The sequence below is a fragment of the Amphiura filiformis genome, chromosome 12 (genome assembly GCF_039555335.1).
Source record: "Amphiura filiformis chromosome 12, Afil_fr2py, whole genome shotgun sequence".
Taxonomy (NCBI): domain Eukaryota; kingdom Metazoa; phylum Echinodermata; class Ophiuroidea; order Amphilepidida; family Amphiuridae; genus Amphiura; species Amphiura filiformis.
The window spans coordinates 18473009-18492677 of NC_092639.1; the positions used below are offsets into that span (position 1 = coordinate 18473009).

The 19669-nt window shown below is 37.8% G+C and overlaps 2 protein-coding genes across 2 annotated transcripts in view; both read right to left on the reverse strand.

Moving 5' to 3' along the window:
* LOC140165893 (SPRY domain-containing protein 3-like) overlaps positions 1-19669 on the reverse strand; it is a 53373-nt gene that overhangs the window by 26056 nt on the left and 7648 nt on the right. The window lies entirely within an intron of this gene.
* On the reverse strand, positions 3240-6625 carry LOC140166682 (uncharacterized). The gene is given in 3 exon segments (XM_072190180.1): positions 3240-3693; positions 3695-4515; positions 6183-6625. Coding segments are annotated over 2 exon segments (1260 nt in total). The 5' UTR covers positions 4501-4515; positions 6183-6625.

The following is a 19669-nucleotide window of genomic DNA, read 5'->3' on the forward strand; positions in this document are numbered from 1 at the left end:
GTTTGTTATTACATAATAAGAATTCTTAACATATAAGAATTAAGAATTCATGCTTTCCATAGTCAATTTTTTCAGAACCTATCGTGCCATAGATTGCTGACTGGACATGTACATGTAGGTAAGTTATATCATCCAAGTTGCTCCATTTTGCAAACAATACAGCCAGCTACTTTAACACCAATCTAGAATCACCATGAAAATGTGGTTCAAGTTGTTCCAATAATAATAATGGAATTTGTACAATAACATTGTTTGGTTTTAACTTTTTTTTTTCTTTCTTTTTCTTACACAGATAAGTCAACTGTAAAACAAAGAAGACACTCGCTGGTCACAACAATATGAGTGCATTCATCAGTCATAAGAACAAATAACTTATTTACACATCTATGTGCTATAGTTAGCAAGTCAAATTTACCCAACCATTTAGGTGTATACAACTAAGCACTATGTTAAGCCGTGCATGGCAGTGTAATTTAAAGTTCTGCTGCAAACTTGAACTGTCCTCTGTTGCTGATTGGGAATGGGGCAGAAAGAGTTCTTACAACCTTGTGTGATTCATACCAAAGAAGATCTGCGGGATCTGGCCACTTCCAGAACTTGCCAGCTTTCTCTAGGCAATCGATTTCTGTTTCATCTCCTACAATTTGTTTGACTATCCCAGGATAATACATTCCCTTATATTCGGCTAACACCCAGTCACCAATTCTCCACTGCTTATCTTCATAATCTGAAAAATGCATGAAAAATAATTGTAATATAATGTACAATATAATATTATTCTTATACTTGTAGAGAAAATATATATTTTAAGTGTACATTGATATGAAATAAATGCATGTGTAGTAGTACTTGTCATAAATATGTCAATCTAAGATTACTGAAGACAAATCTTACCTCAGCATCTACTTAAGAAAATGTTTCATGCATCTTTGAACTTTGTAATCTAAAGTTATATAATAAGCATATATTTCATAAAGGTTCCTCAAACAGACTTGTCATAAGTAGATACTCATTATATCACAATATGAACCAACTTTTAATCACAGGGTGTACAAATTTACCTGTCTTGTGATTCTGCACTTGATTAGTGAGAGATGCATCCAGGTCTGGCTCAAATTCATCCGATTCGTCACGTTCACCTGAAATAGAGCAAACATTAAATGCCAAATAATGTTACTTAAGCAGGGAGGGTTGATAGCATACTGTAAGAAAGAAATATACTGCAATTGTGATTAAAAGTAACATTAAGTTAAGCACAGGAAAATGCGCGATTTCTGAGAGTAAAATCGCGCCAGTTTCTGAAAATGTGCTATTTTGCGTAATTTGCACATTTTTTAACAAAATGCGCAATTTTTCTCCCCAAAAAGTTCAAATACATGCAATATTAAAATTTTTATTCTTTTTTCCTTCTATATTTTTATGAATTTTTTTGCGACGGCCTATTTTCTATACTTTAAATAGCATGGATTGTGTTGCAGGTCATTGTGGATTCTTTGATTTTTGTAAAAACTTCAGGTTTTTGCAAAGTTAGTACTTGAAAAATGGTTATTTTGGTAAAATCTTAAAATTTGTGGTCGGACCCAAAATGCGCGATTATACCCAAAATGCGCAAATTCCTGCGTTTTTTGTGCATCACACATTTTCCCTGTCCTTACATTAAGTCTTTGCATTTATAACGCATTACACGCGTTTTTTTGTAGGTCATGATGTTATCAGCAATTTTGTATTAACAAGTTTCCACTTTGTAAATAATAAATTCAACATGTACTGTTAATGACATTGAAAATAAAAACATTTCTGACATACCTTGCAACTGTCTGAACAAGTCTTCAATACTTTCTTCATCAGGGAAGGCTTATCTGCACCAGGGAAGGCTCATCTGCACCAGGGGAAGGCTTATCTGCACCAGGGGAAGGCTCATCTGCATCAGGGGGAGGCTCATCTGCACCAGGGGAAAGCTCTTCTGCAGTGTCATTTGGGGAAGGTTCTTCTGATGGTTGGTTTTCATGAGAAGTGGGTATTTCACGATCCATCTTCAATACTTGTCTCTGCCACGGGTTAACGTAAGTTGCATTGGCACAGTTGGTTGGGGACTTGAAATGCACCCTTCACAGAAGCACCCCAGTAAACGACTTTTTATCACACCTGGCGACACACACTTGATGGCATGAAAGGCACGGGTTCCTGCTACTGGCTTCTTAACTTCTCGTTTTCTTTCTCTTTGGATTTCATTTCTTCTGACGAAGAAGAACGTACGGCGTTGTCCCTTGCAACTTTCTCTTGACAGTTCTTCTTTACAGTAGGTGTACATTTCTTCTGCTGTATTAATCACAGCTCTTCTCGAAACAACGGCTCTCCTGACTGCACTTTTTACCACCCCTGAAACCCCATCGCTTGGCCCCTTTCCATGCCTTGATCCGAAATATAGTCTTTCAAAGTCGTCGAACCCCATAATCCTCTGTGGCATAGCTTATGTCACCAAATGGGCCATGGGATTTATATTGACAGCCGCAGCCGTCCGTGTACTCAACTATGTGTTCCAAAGGAAGTCCCCTACTTTCCTTGAGGTGCTTTACAGCGACCTCTTCGAAATGATGCACTGCATGGAAATCGTGCCCTAAATCTTCGCTTATGAAAACCATCGCCTCTTGGACTATGTGGGACTGAGTTGCATCAGAGTGCACACAATTATAATAGCCAAGCGATAGGGTGAACAGTCACTTGTTGAGTCGCCCAATGTGCAGACTGTATTTCATCTTGAGATAGGCATCCATAATTTTCTGCAAAATCCAGTACCAGCAAGGCCCAGTTCTGTGGGAGCTTTGTACTAATTTCTGTAAACATGTCCTGCTGCCAGTTAGCAACAAATACATGCTTGGCTAGAGTTTCGGTTTCATTCAATAGTTCTTCCACCAGCTCGGATATGGTCTTTCTCTGTGTGATCAGAACTTTTTTTGCTTTTGTTTTCCCATTGTGTTCATAAGTTTGAAGTGCCCACTTTCGCCACTGTACCATAGAGTCACCATGAGCTGCTATCAGTGGTGTAAATCGGTTACTGCAGCTTTTCAGTTCCACATTCTGGGCAACTCCTGTTTATGCAGTCAGGTTTTGCATAGTTGTCACCGTCGTTCTTTGGGCACATTGATAGACCAATTAGCTCATACTTATTTTTGACTTTTATGTCTGGCATCTCATACACCTGAGCAGCCCTGTTCAATGACTCCAATTTAAGCAGAATATCAGTACAGTACACAGAGACATTGATTAAGTTTATTTCTGTGTTGAAGGAGGACATTTTCAGGTCTCAGCTTTTGAAACAACGAAAAGCGACTAACAACGGTAACATGATCTGGGTGTTCTTCCTTCCACATTGTGTATGCCTGATCAATAGAGACTTCCATAACCCTTCTCTGTGTCTGCTGTTTCACTGTTCTCATGTACGGCAATTCCCTCGATACCTTCGGTAATCTGTAAAATGACTGTATTTCGTTAATCACCTCCATGCTTGTAGCATCGCTTCGTCTTTTCCGCGACTTTGACATCATATCCTCATCAAGTGATTTTGAAAGCTCCGACAGGTAATTGGGGCGCACATCCAATTGTTTGGCTAAGTGACTTTGCATACGGTATTTCTTACTTATTAGATTTGCTCTCACCAGTAGTCGTCTCTCTTTAAGGGAAGCGGAATCTTTCTTTCTTCAGTTCTTGGACTCTCCTTTTTACACTGTCTGTCATGCACTTTCCTAACTGTAGGGTTCTTTTTGCACTTAATACACCAATACCACGTCTTTGCAATGCAGCTTGTTTCCTCGGTGTTGTGTGCTTTCCTGACACAAAGTCTTCTACTATGGACGCAAATTTTTCTGGATCGTTTATTGGAAATCGTTCCCACAATCTCTTGAATGCCATCCGTTGTGCAGACTTGGATATGAAACCACTAGATGTCCGGGGAGGAGTGCTATTGACTGGACATTGCTTTCCTTGGTTTTCCTTTCGCTTTTCACTTCTCCTTTTTGCATCTATTTCCCTTGCTCGCCTCTTCTGTTGTGGGTTCATCCTAGCTCTGCGTTCTTGTTGTTTAATCCGATTATATTCAGTTTTCTTTTTTTTTTCTGTTCGAGTAAGTACTTTTGACTTTTTTTCTTTTGTTTTTCTTTTTCCTTTGGCAGATTCTACAGCTCCTTCAGAGAGTCGTTTTTCATAGCGTTGTTGTCGAATACGGCCTGTTTCTCTATCTCGTTCTCTTTGCTTTTCTGTTCTTTTGGCTCGTCGTTCACGTTGACGTGCAGCTTCCGATGCTAAAAACTTTTTCCTTGCTTCAGGATCTTGCTTTAATTTTTCTCGCCTATTTCTAGCCCAACGTGCAGAAGATGTAGAAGGTGTATGTGCAGAAGATGTAGAAGGTGTATCTTCATCATTTTCAGGCGAATCATTCTCACGCTCGGCAACATCACACGGTTTTTTACGATTGAAACTCCTCATCCGAATACTCAACACCATCTTGACAACACTAGCCTATATTAAAAAAAGGGGGGGAAAAAAGGTAAGTGTTAGAACACAGGGCGATTCTTTAACCCACATTACCACAAGTGTCACTGCTTTCTTTTAAAATGTCAAAAACAAATGCAAAATGATGTGATTGGACGCCCTGTGTCTACTTTTATTGTATTTTTTACCCACTTCCCAAGCAATATAAAATAAACCTCGCCATGTGAACATCCCCACCAGAGGCTCAGTTTTTTATTATGGAGCCCAGACTACCCACCACTAAGACCACTTTACTAAGACCTATCAGAACCATTCATGTGAACACCCCCGCTGGAGGATCCGTTTTCAAGTTATGGAGCCCGGACTACCCACCACTGAGACCACCTTACCAAGACCTATCAGAACCATTCATGTGAACACCCGGTAGGTTGACCTACAAAAGGGAAAAAAATGTTTGTGTTTTTAATATGCATAGTGATAATTTTTGTTCATGCCATACTATGAACACAAATTATCACTTTGCATATTAAAACACAAACATTTTGTAGGTCAACCATGAATGATCCTAGCATTTAGTACTAGGTCCAGGGACACTCCAAAACCGAAAAAAAAATTTAAAAAAAAAAAAAAATTTTTTTTTTTTTTTTTTTTTTTTTTTTTTTTTTTTAAATCCGGAAATTCCAGAGCACATAAAAAAATCCGGAAATCCGGAAATCCGGAAGTGTGACATCTCTGACCTATCAGAACCATTCATGTGAACACCCCTGCCGGAGGCTCCGTTTTCGAGTTATGGAGCCCCGACTACCACCGAGACCACTTTTCCGAGACCTATCAGAACCATTCATGTGAACCCCTCATGAGGCTCCATTTTGAGTTATGGAGCCGGACTACCCACCACTGAGACCACCTTCACGCAGACCCCCCCAGGCTCCGTTTTGGAGCTTAATAATTCAAGACTCAAACAAATTATGCACACAACCCCCCCCAAAAAAAAACCTAAGCAGCCCGATTAATTTCAAAAGAAGTCCTCATTATTTTTGTTTATGGCAGAAGTGGCTTTATACGATAAGGCTATAAGCACAATTGGGCTACTAAATCAGGAGTTTGGCAACCCTGTTGAAGCGAGTGAGCCAATGATCAACAAAGCCTGGTGCACCACTAGACTTGAGGTAGCGCAAAAAAAAAGAAGATTGGAAAAACTGTCCTTGGCTGGCTTGGCTTGGGTGCCGGCGCACGTGGCACGTCTGTCAACAATCTGACGAACGTGCAGCACATCTGTCAACAATCTGACGAACGTACACGGAATAAGCTTTAATTTTGTTTACACCAGTTTAATCACAAATGCGTTCGTTAAAGCACATCGTGTATATTGGGGCTTTCATCTAGCATCTTGGTGGAGAAACGACAACAATATCTTTAGCGAGGTAGCAAATATCAAAGTTTAAAAATAAAATGGCTGTCAAACCCTGACGCACGCCCAGAAAGTCTGTAAAAATCTAACGTACGCATGCAACGTGTCCGTACAAAAGCATTGGTGCGAGTATAAACACAAACATCCTCGAGGCAAAGCCCCGAGGCAGTGCGTAAATCGTGGTTTAAATTACTCTAATTTACACATGGACTGGCTCAGTTTTGTCTATATATACCGATTTATCAGTTGTAATATATTTTCAAGGAAATTTATACTCACGTACGTCAGAATAGTCGGTCGTCAGGTTTGTTGACAGACGTCACTATGCAACTTGTCATGCCGCCATTGCTTGTAATTTTGCCAAGAGCTGATGACGTTCAACATCCGGGCACCTATTACATCATGTGACGTTGTATTATAAAGGCTGGTCTGGCTTTGAGCAAGAAATATGGTCGTATCTTAAGTACGTCAGATTTTGACAGATAGAAGGAAGAAGTTTTTAAAACCATGATAAAATCAAAACAAATTGTAGCCTAAGAAAAAAATGAATATAGTTCAAGACAAAATGCATTTCGTTATAGGTTGACCATTGTGGTTTTCATGGTAGACACTGTTTAGTGAAGTTACGATCGTTTGTAACTGAACCACGAGTTTGACAGACATACCTGACGTACGTAAGGGTGAATTTCAATTTGTTTTATTTATAACATTAATCTTACTTAGGACCACGATATTTACATTTTTGTAAATTATTTTTATGTACTTTTGACCCACCTATCATGTAGTTCTATTGGGAATCACAATAAAACAGTATGAGCTGTTGGGAAAGAGACGTCACTGCATGTTCAAAAATCAATGATGAAAAACGTGGAATTCAGAAAACTTTTTTTTTTTTTTTCAAATTTTTAATGAAAAGATCGACTCAAAACTGTGTGTGTTGTGTCTTTATTAGTTATTTTTGCCTCTGAACTTACAAATAAATCAATTCCTTACTCATAACATTAAGAAAAAAAGAAATGAAATAAGCATATTTCTTTGGTTGTAAAATAACGCCTTAGCATATTTTGACTCATATACACACTATGGAGTAAGCCTGACTGTTTAAAAATTGACCAATCACAGCCTATATGGTCGGTGCTAGGCTAGGTCAGGTCAAAGGTAGATCTATCACGATCATGTTCTACAAAAAGCATGCTTGACACAGTGTCCGCAGTAGGTATATGCTCTTTAATTTATAACATTTTAATTATGTACTGTATATCGTCAGCCTGCTACGCTAAATGCCCAAGTCTTTTTTACATGTTTCTCATTTGCAATTTTGATTTTCTGAGTAATAAACCCATAATTCATCAAATTTCCAGCCGCATTCTTCATTAACTTGTGGAATGCATCAAAAGAGATGTATTCCACAAGTTAATGAAAAATGCGGCTGGACATTTGATGAATTATGGGTTTATTACTCAGAAAATTAAAATTGCAAATGAGAAATATGTAAGAATGACTTTATAGGCATTTACTTTCCTTTTGAGCTAATAGTCTGAAATTAAACAAAAAATTGTGTGCAAATGTCTAGTAAAATCTTTAGGTCTAGTTACATAAAATTCTGCCAAATTGAGTGGATTCACTCCAATTACAAATAATGTGAACAATTTTACAGCAAATTCAACAAGTTCAGTGTTTTTCAACCTTTTTGTGCGATATCCACTTATTTACCAAGAAAACACCCCTTTCCAACAATTCTGTCATACTATGGTCTTGTATTTACAGCAAATGCCTGCCTTCCCTGGAAATATATATTGAAATCCTGTTTTAAATACTATATTTGCAAGCTGAACTGAACCATAGTCCATATTCCTAATGTGTTTTTATTGTGTGAAAATACATGGGCATGGCAAACAGTCACTACAATGTATTTCAAGCTTGATCATGTTGATACAGCATCTAATACATCAACACATTTCTTTCCACAAACATAATGATTCACATCTCTACATGTACATCATCCTTTATATCAATTTGCACGAATATTAAATGTGTTGTCAAGCTATTTTGATAAATAAACCCTGACATATGATATTGAATCGAGGAATGAATAAACAAGAGATGTGCTGATAATAAGATGCTGTCTGTTTCTACTCTAAATAAATAAAATAAAAAATAAAATAAATTTTGGATTCATAGCGCCTTTCTCCAGATCTTAGAGGACTCAAAGCGCTGTAATTTCGCTGCAATGGTGAATCATCACAATCAGATCGCATCAACTAGGCCAGTTGCTGCCGAACGGCGAACACCTATCCACATTTAGATTGTAACATCCACCAATTATATGTGCAGCTCCCCAAATTCCATTGGGTGAAGGAAGTTTTTGATAACCAAACAACTAATCACCGAATTTTGCGATACAGGAGGAAACCGGAGATCCCGGAGAAAACCTGCGAGAGCGAGCATGGAATCGGGATAAACCAAGTGCATAGGAGTCCTGGGCCGTGCCGGGGCTTGAACCCGCGACCTCAGTGGTGCAAAGCGAGGGAACTACCGCTGCGCTAACTCGCCCTCTCTATTCACAGCTCACATACTGATGATGTTTTTTAAGAGTACTGGAAACCGGTTATTCATGTAATCAGTAATTTTACACAAAATTAGGATTAGGATTAGAATTTGGATTAGGATTAGACTTAGGGTTAGGTAGGATTAGCTTACATGAAATAATTACATGAAGGATCGATCTGCCAGACTACATAATATCCATGGTAGGGCCTAGATTTCATCTTGGTTTGCGATAATCAAAATCCATCATAGTCACTGCACTTACTGTATGATACAATGAGAGAAGTTGATTCTTGCAACGGAATCTTATGAGAATCATTACGAGAATCGATTCTGTGATTCTTGTCAAAATCTAGGCCCCGCATGGATTATATGTAGCACATCAATTTCACAGACTCCTAGCACCTCTTTAAACTGGTATTACACATTTCCATGTTTCAACCCATATTTCCCATTCAAAATTGACTGTATCATATTAAAATTATAAGGCCAAAAAAAAAAAGGTTTGTCTCAAAGCTCACAAGTGGTTTGAAAACAAATGCGAAATGCGATTGTTTTTTTAATTCCCGATATGGTATTTTGAGAAAAAAGTCTGATTTTTGCCGAATTTTTCTGGAAACAAGAGCACCAATGGCGCTGTGGCTCTACGCTTTTTGTGGGAAAGCAATTGTTCTTGGAGTCGAATGCGCAACAGGTTGGTCGGTCAATTTTTAAACCTTTAGTTTGAAAAAATTCCCACAAAAATTCAATACGGTCCTTGAAACTCGATGCGGAGTCAATCTTCAACATTTTTAGCAATTTGACCTCAGATGACCCCTGGGTGACACCGCTTGACCCTGAAATGACCTTCCAAAAATTTGACTCCAAATGTTGACTGTACCCACCAAGTTTCATGCCCATATGACAGTTTGTGCTAATTTGACCTCAGATGACCCCTGGGTGACACCGCTTGACCCTGAAATGACCTTCCAAAATTTGACTCCAAATGTTGACTGTACCCACCAAGTTTCATGCCCATATGACAGTTTTGCTAATTTGACCTCAGATGACCTTGGCCCACTAACCAATACAAACTTGTTCTGCCTGGGGTCAAGATGCACCCACCAAGTTTGAGGAACATGTGACCCCACAAAATTGTGCTCCAAATGTTGACTGTATCCAGTTTCATGTCCATACGACAGTTTTTTAGTAATCTGACCTCAGATGACCCCTGGGTGACCCCAAAATGACCTTCCCAAAATTTGATTCCAAATGTTGACTGTACCCACCAAGTTTAATGTCCATACGACAGTTTTTAGTAATTTGACCTCAGATGACCCCTGATGACCCCAAAATGACCTTCCCAAAATTTGACTCCAAATGTTGACTGTACCCACCAAGTTTCATGCCCATACGAGTTTTTAGTAATTTGACCTCAGATGACCCCGGATGACCTCAAAATGACCTTCCCAAAATTTGACTCAAAGGTTGACTGTACCCACCTTCCATGCCCATACGACAATTTTAGTACCTTCCCAAAATTTGACTCTAAATGTTTACTGTACCCACCAAGTTTCATGCCCATACGACAGTTTTAGTAATTTGACCTCAGATGACCCCTGGGTGACCCGGATGACCTTCCCAAAATTTGACTCAAATGTTGACTGTACCCACCAAGTTTCATGCCCCTTCGACAGTTTTTGCAAATTTGACCTCAGATGACCCCTGGATGACCTTGACCCACTAACGAATACAAACTTATGCTGCCTGGGGTCAAGATGCACAGGACCTGGGTACAGGGATCTATACAATGATTTTTTTTTTTTTTTGGGTGGATCACCGTTTAGGCATTTTACACATAAAATACACGTAACCCACACACAACGCAATTGAATAACAGACCGGTACTACACAGTGCCGCTGGTTACCAGTTGTTCTCATTTATGTAATCAGCAATTGGAGCCTACAAAATGTGGTGCATTTATAGTGTACGGTACTAATATCGGGAATTGACACAAATTTTACGGTAACAAAATCAGTCATACCCAGAAAGGATAAAATTGAATTAATATTGTACGTGTGACTTGTGAAAAGATGCATCCACGCACCAAGTTTGAGGAACGTGCTTCCCTACTATACTAGTCCGAGGTGCTCTGACTATAACACTCGGATCGCCTACATACATCGAATGTATGGAGCCGTAACTCACACATACGATGGGTGTACCGATCGCCATGCAATCTACGTTTAGTAGGCCAGTGGGACAACGGAATCACTACGTGAACGAGCTACTACTAGTCTCCGAGAAAAGAGGCAGACACAGACAAACAGATTCTAGTGAATTAAATAGTATGATGATCAGTTGTAGCAACTACAAATTTGAACGCTTGTCAGGGGTCAAACCCCACCCTTTATATTTCCCCACACTTTTAGACAGACACCCACCCTTATGCAGTGTTTCTGACCAAAGCTTACAGCATTACTTTATCAAATTCGAAGACTGAACATATCGGCGCTTATACCGCCGTTTCATACAGTCACTTCCGGGTCCATTTTATCACTATCTGCGCCATCAATCCATTTCAGAATCCGAATTAATGCAGAATTTATCCTCATCTATCACATGATTTTCTTATTCATCTGAAACATTTGCGACATAATATTGGCAAACTGCATCAACACTGCAATCATCTTTCGAAAAGATACGACCTCAGATTGATTGTTTATCATAAACACTATCACATGGGCGAATGGCAGAGGGCTGAGATCCTGAATTAATTGCAATACGTCAGTCTCTATAGACTCTCTACACAGCCGCTGTGTTCCGCTTCGTTCCACTTCTAGTGTGAGCGAGCGGGCCAAAGCGACTGGTGTAGAGACTGAAAATTATATTCATTCATAAAATGAATATAATTTTACGGGCGATCCATTCTACTATGGGTGACGTGCATTTAAATGAAAACATCAGCTAATTAATTTCTGACATTTTCTTTCCAGATTTATGAAGAAAATATGAATGTTTTTCAACAGATCATCAAATTACTTTATTATATTTTTTTTTTTTTTTTTGCGTTACCCACACGCTTTATATATTGCTCCCACGCTTTTTAGAAACCCACCCTTTATTCCGCAAAATAACCCTCACCCTTTTCACAGATTTTCAGAATTCCCAACCCACACGTGCACAATGATAATGAATAGCCAGATGACCTTCGCTGCCGAGACGTTTTCAGGGTTGTCAAACCCGCGATTTGGTAACCCAATCAGGCGACTTTTGAAGATTTTCCCCGGGACAATTTCCTGCCCCATAGAATACAAAGGGTAAAGAAAAAAATTGGGCGACTTTTCGGTTATTTGACCTGCGATTCGGGCTGAATTTTTTGGCAACCCTGGTTATTTAGCGTTAATTTAACTCAATTACTACGCCGCTGGTCTCTAAATATTTTGAAATGTTGTCCCATGGTGACGAAACTCCGAGAACTCAATAAACAATCCGGACAAAGGAATCATCCAATCACATTTCTATCCACGTGAGATCACCACAAAAATTCATGATAAAAGGTCACTTTCCCAAAGAAAAATAGTGCAATCCGTCAATTCTTAGAAGCTTAGAATCCAATTTGATGACTATATATAATACACAGAAAAAGCCTTAGTATAAAAAAGCAGCGCCGGAAGTTGCCGAAAAATGAGGAAAATAATATCTACCATCTAGCGGAACTGCTTAGGCTCAATAGCTTCGCTAAGAGCCAAAAACCAAAAAAAACCCAACATTTAAAAAAAAAAAACCCACAAATTTCCGCATTTCTTTTTTTCAAATCTCGCGATTTTACAAATGCACACGCAAGCTTTGAGAAGAACCTTTTTTTTGTTTGGCCTAAGATTTAACAAAATAGATAGTACATTTCATCTTTGTGTAACCTGTGACATAATATTTTGGACCTTATTCAATGTCTACCAGGAGGAATTTATGGAAGTGAATCAATCTGAAATGTTGCAATGCTACTAAGATTTCCCAAGTAATTAGCATGGCACCTGCTACCTGTCTCGTCAAATGCCGTCTTCTAATACCTCTCTAATAAATGAGACCAATGTAGAGCAAGTCAACCCCATGGATTGCACACTGGCCATCAGCTTCAGTAACTGTCCTCAGTTGCAAGTCAACATCCACCAAGACTTCAAATTTCAAAGTAAGGTAACTAGATCTTCAATATTTTGTTGTAAAATCTAGGTGCATTTTACCAGTATAATTTCATGTATTAAATCAGCTATGTTTTGGGGATTTGATGTTTTTCTTGTTTAAAATTTCATGCCAAATTTATACTTTTAAAATTCCTTAATTCCACAGGTTTGTTTTTCCATATCTCTGGCAATTTTGGAGGCATGGGTCATGGAAGAAACATATAACACCCCTTTCTTTTCATGGGTATTTTTAGAACCAAGCAACCACATCTCTATTGATTCCAATACCTATGTCAAACATTTACAATATTCTACATAATGCGCACTTTCTTTGGTACGCCCATTTCCTTTTTAAAGGAATTTTTATTATTATGATAAATTGAACTTTACTGTCTGCTGCACTGAAATAAAATAAGAGTGCTAAGCATATTTCAAAACAAGACAAAAATAGATAAACACACCACCATCCATGCATGCATGCGGTGGTAGTATATGAATTATAAAGAATAGAGCTGGGGTACAGAGATTCATTTCAAATATCTGGAGCTTTTTCCTCTGAACAATTTTATGAAGCTATCCCATTGTGACTAGCTTGTCCCGCAGGTTTGGTTTGTATTTTGAAAAGTCATCAAAAGACTCATAATTTTTTGGATAATGGTTAATCTGTAAACTTCATCAAGTTCATGATCAGCTTTTGATGAAAATTATGACAAGTATGTGTAGTATATTTATGTATTTGATGCCTGCATATTTCATCAGATTTGATCATCGACAATGTAAAAACAAACAAACATATTTTACAAAAAAAAAATAACAATTCGAAATGAACTAAAACTTGTTTCTGATAAATACATTCATCATTTCTTGCTGCATTATAAAACCGAAATATGCCGAAAATCGATTTAATCTCAGGGTTAAATTGATGCTAATTGTCAGACTTTCAACCATCTTCCATCGTCCTCAATACAGCTAGCTAGGCACAACTCCGGGGAGAACAGGTTATTGGCGAGTTAAAAATAGGCGAAGTTAGAAAAGGCGAAGTTAAAATGGCGAGTTACCCCTGCAGTGTTTTCCGGAAAGTCCACGTGGCGAAGTTAAAATGGCGAAGTTACCCCCTGCAGTGTTTTCCGGAAAGTCCACACGGCGAGTTGTGAATTTCCGGAAAGTCCACATGGCGAAGTTGTGAATTTCCGGAAAGTCCACGCGGCGAAGTTGTGAATTTCGGAAAGTCCACATGGCGAAGTTGTGAATTTCCGGAAAGTCCATGTGGCGAGTTGTGAATTTCCGGAAAGTCCATGTGGCGAGTTGTGAAAAAATGCAGTTTTGGTCAAAATTCAAAAATGATTATTTAAAAAATTGATACCATTAATGTATTCTTTGACTCATGTCCGTTCCATATTATACTTTATCATATAAATAGATATCAGCCTTGATTTTAAATACTGCAATCAATAGTTATTACAAATACCATTAATACTGTACAAATTTGCCTAGGCATTATGTGTTTTGACTTTGGCACATACAATTTGATTTTTTTTTCTGTGTGTGCAGTATGTCCTAACTAGTTTTTGATGGTAAAAACAAAAGGATTTCAGTATCAGTAGAATGCACAGTGACCGCCACTGATGTTGATGAAAATGTATTTGTATGATTTTATTTCAAGAGTAGTGAGATATGATTAGGTTTCTTTTATATTAGTGGTTGCTTGTATATATCCGATTATTCATGGTACATAAAATAGTTGAGTAATCGATCAATTGACTGATTATGTGTTGTGCCCCTTTGTGTTGTGTTTTTTTAAAAAGTGTTAAAAAGTTTTATGACTTTTATTTGTATAACTTTTTCGGATTTTATTTATACTAGAAGAAGAGGGCTATATGCACAGGCGAGAGTAGCACTGTCTCTATATATTAATTCCCAAGATCATTGCAAGCCCGAGAGAAATATATGATAAATGGAAACTAATTTTGCTGATTTTGGACTAGCAGCTTTAAAAAAAAACCAGTACTTTTAAGTACACTGTGACATTTTTAATTCACTGTTGGAACTTCATCATAGTCTTGCTGTAACTCGCCACCGGGACTTCATAGTGTTACTGTAACTCGCCACTGGGACTTCATAGTGTTGCTGTAACTCGCCACTGGGACTTCATAGTGTTACTGTAGCTCGCCACTGGGACTTCATAGTGTTGCTGTAACTCGCCACTGGGACTTCATAGTGTTGCTGTAACTCGCCACCGGGACTTCATAGTGTTACTGTAACTCGCCACTGGGACTTCATAGTGTTACCCATGGGAATATCTAAAAATAGCCTGACTCTGTGGGGGGTAACTCGCCTTTTTAACTCGCCTTTACCTAACTCGCCCATATTGTAACTTGCCTAAAACATGCTCTCAACTCCGGGCAAGTTACATCTTGCCACAGACAAGACCGCTGTTGTGGAGGCCATGCACCTTCTCCTTGACCTAATTTTAGACATTGGCTGGCAAGCTCACTCAGCAGACATTGATTGTAATTTTTCCCACAATGCACTTGTAATTAAAGGGATTTTCAGTGATTTTCTATACAAACTATAAACTGCACCAAAAAAACATAAAACAATTATGTATCAGTGGCATGGCCAGAATTTTTTTCGGGGGCAAAGGGGGAAGAGCCTCCGACTGGGGGCATTTTCACCTAATTTTGGCTAAAAAGTGGCTTTTCAACCCTCTTGGGCAATTGGGGGCAGAGCTTCTGTCTGGGGGAATTTCCCCCCCATGCCCCCTCCCCCGGTAGCGCCCGCCAGCCCGCCACTGTGTATAAACATATAAGCCAATTTAATCATAATATCTTGTCGGTATTTCATACAGCATGGAAACCTGTTTGTCTGGTTTAAATGTAATTGTTATCTGCGATGTTTAGTGTTAACTATTGTACATGTTCATATCGTACTATACCAAATTTGATAGCCTCACTCATGTGATTTAAGAAAAAAAATGGACGTAATAATTTTATCTACGAAAACACTTTCATTCATCTTCATGTTGATGGTAGATTCTGTCTGTATCAGATTGCTTTCGCATTTGCCATTCGTCCACTGCAGTAGCATCTATGACCCTGTTCACATTAGAACATTTCTTCATTCGACGAAGATAAGTTAATCTTGATTAACTAATTAAGCATGCGTACACATTACGCTGAATGAAGCCCGAACGAAGACATTGCGCTATACACATTTCATGAAAATTAACACAGCTCGAACGCAGCTATTAACGCCCGGCTATTATTAAAGCCGGCGAAGGTCACTTGTCACATGATCACTTTCCTTCGTCGAACGAAGCAAGCGTACACATTACAAAATTAGCTTCGTCGAACGAAGTATTCCTTCGTCGAAACAACCTTTTTAGCTTCGTTGAACAAAGCAATTTAAATCTTCGTCGAAGTAAGAAAAGTGCGTACACATTAGGACAAAACGATTTTTAATCTTCGTTCGAGGTTCGTCGAAAGAGGAAAATTTTCTAATGTGAACAGGGTCTATGCTTGTTCCAAAAATGCAAAATTATCTGACTTAGGGTGCTGATGATTGTTGAATGATGATAATGTTTATAAGGCTGTGTAGGGGTGGGGGAGGAACCATCCCCCTTTAACGCGGCTGTGTACTCTAGCCATTGTTTCTTTCTCAAAATTGAGTTTTTATGATGATATGTTTGTACTTTGTTATGTTTTTTATAAATACAAGGAATGAAAATCCAGATTTGTAAACTCCAACTGCAATATTTTAAGGATTTTATTTCACTATTCCACTCGTGTTTGAAATTGAAAAGGAAAGAAAATCTTTGTTGTACCAGCAAGGTACACGCGCGTAACAACTCATCGCGTATGCGTATCGCGCAATTTGTTAACGCACAAATACGCGGCGACGACACGCAGCTTATCTGCATGCGCGGGCGCATCTTATGGAAACACCACGGAAGCACTGATTTCACAAAAACCTAGTGGTCAAATGGCTCCGTTTTAGCTGATAAAATGTGGGTTTTTCAAGTTCTTTCCCCGATTTAAATATCAAGTTATGAATGGATTTCGCTCAAACTTCTCAAGGGGCTGTGGATTTACCCGATGTTCACGTAATATAAGTTACAAAACGAAAACTGTCGCATTCTCCTGTGAGATTCGATGAAAGTGCAAAATGAGACCACTTTAAACTTCAACGGCCATTATTTCAATGTTCATTTTCTCGGTAAAATGACGATTTAGGTACACGATAACTCAATAAATACAGCATCTATAGGTAAGCAAATATGATCATCGTAAAAAGCATGATCGACTCAAGAAACGGTTTTCTCATTTTTTATATTTTGGTCTATTTCCGATTTTAGGCATCATTTTGTGCAAATAGGCGTTTTGAGTTTTAAAAGTTCATTTTGATGCCTTATATGGTCAATATCTCAAAAAATAAGGCCAATATCAAAAAAATAAAAAACCGTTTTTGGAATGGAGCCTCAAGATTGAGCTAAAAACAAAATAAAATATTTTGGAAAAAGTGTTTTTTTGTTATGATGTACCTAACAAATATTGCCAAAAACTCACTTTTTTGTGATTTTCTCCAAAATTGTTGTTTTTACCCCAAATCTGTATTTATATTAAGATTTATTGATGTCTTGCCTTCATAAAATTGTATACTTTTATATGTTTTTGCGCGAATAATTACAAAGTTATTGCACTTTTACTACATGCATGTCTGAGAGTACACAGCCACCTTAACCATGGTGAGAATTTGTTTTTAAAATTTTGTTTGAAGGTATGCTATAGACCGACTGTTTCATAAGTATGGTCTCTCCAAAACATACGGTAATAATTTTTTTATTGAAATGAAGGGTTCTTATTTGTTGGGTTTGAAACAAATTTATGGAAAGAGGTACTGACTGAGAAGTGAGTATACAACCTGTCTCAAAAAAAATTGTGCAAGTGAAAAGCGCCATCTTTGGTAATTAGAAAATACCGTTGTGACATGATGCTTACATCAACGTCAAGGGAGCAGGAGTAGCTTTTAAGTATTGTTGTTTCATTCATTTTGGTTTTGGCAATCCAGAGTTCTGCTTTACTAAACACAAATGTATGAAAACCCTTTTGTGCCACTTTTTAGGAAATTGATATATCCAATTAATTTACCTGTACAGTACAGTTTAAAATAAAAAGAACATTCATTTGAAGGATTAGAAATGATTATTTAACAATTGCTCAGTATAATTGTATTGAAGACGAGGGCAGCAAGATAGTACATTGCTACACGTGCCGTCACACAAGAGGAAGGGGGCTCTGAGTGACCCATGTACACGAACAATAATGTTAAAGACTAAACTGTAAAATGGACTATATGACCCATGTACAATGTACACGAACAATAATGTTAAAGACTAAACTGTAAAATGGACTATATGACCCATGTACACGAACAATAATGTTAAAGACTAAACTGTAAAATGGACTATATGACCCATGTACACGAACAATATGTAAAGACTAAACTGTAAAATGGACTATATGACCCATGTACACGAACAATATGTAAAGACTAAACTGTAAAATGGACTATATGACCCATGTACAATGTACACGAACAATATGTAAAGACTAAACTGTAAAATGGACTATATGACCCATGTACACGAACAATATGTAAAGACTAAACTGTAAAATGGACTATATGACCCATGTACCACGAACAATATGTAAAGACTAAACTGTAAAATGGAGTTACTAAAAGTATAATAACTGTTGATGTCAAGCAATGTCGGATTCAGCTGCTGCACACTCGGAAAAGTGCTTATGATTTGATGAAAATCATCAATGAATTTTAAATCTTTAGTGTAAAATTTCAAACCTATAACTATGATGTGCAATATTTCGTTCACAAGGTTTTAATTTTACAACAGAGTTTGCAATATTTGTCTGTCTTTAAACATGTCTTGAGTGACAAAGAGAGCAGTATTTACATTGATTTTACAGCAGAATGCGATAATATGTATTTATCTTTTAATCTGTTTTAGATGGAAAAAGAGAATCATTATACCTGTATCATGATAAAACAGTAAAAACAATTTTGAATTGTTGCGTAATCGATGCATTCTTTTGATTTCATGAAGGAACTCTTGATATAATAAACTTGATGCTATCTTTGCATGTACAGCCCTCTTCCCTAGTAAAAGTGGCACAAAGTGATTTAACCCTTTCGTTGTTAACTAAACATATCACAAGTCTAAAACAAGCAAATTGAACAGAACAAACAGCATTCGAGAGCCAAGATTGCGCCCATGACGCTGATATAAGCATCATGTCACAACAGTATTTTCTAATTGCCAAAGAGGGTGCTTTTTACTTGCACAATCAGGGTCAGAAATTCAGCCAGAATCCGAGAATCCCATTCTCGCAAAGATTCTCGTCAACAAAATTGCAAGAATCTAAATGGATTCTCGTAAATATTTCAGTTTATCATACAAAGTTATATGGCAAGAATCCATGGATTCTTGCAAAATTCCACTGGGAGAATCCAGAAGGATTCTTGCAATTGGTTGCAATTTCTGACCCTGACAATTTTTTTTTGAGACAGGCTGTATTTAAATTTTAAAACATTAGAGCAAAAATTATCCAACATTTCCATGACATTGTGGTCAGGCTGACATAATTTTGGGCAAATTAGGAAACTAACCAACTACAAACAAAATTGCAGAATTTGCATGCATACTGTAGATGACTTCTTGATTTTGAAGTGCTTGCAACTTGTACAATTTCTGCTGGTGTATAAACAAAATGAGCTAAATGTTGCATCCTGGGATTGTTCTGCTACCTGACTGCCCTGGACTGGTTGGTCGGTCAGTTGTCCAGCAAGCTTACTGCATGCTACAGTAAATATTGCTGGCAAGCATGCATGCCACAAGTCTAAAGTTATTTTGGGATGGATGGATCAATAGCTAGAGAGGCCAGTCAACAGACATGTTGTGATGAATTTTAAAACGGCATTGAATAAAATACACTTTCCCTTTTTTTAACTATCACTTTATACATTGTTTTGTAGGCTCGAGACCTA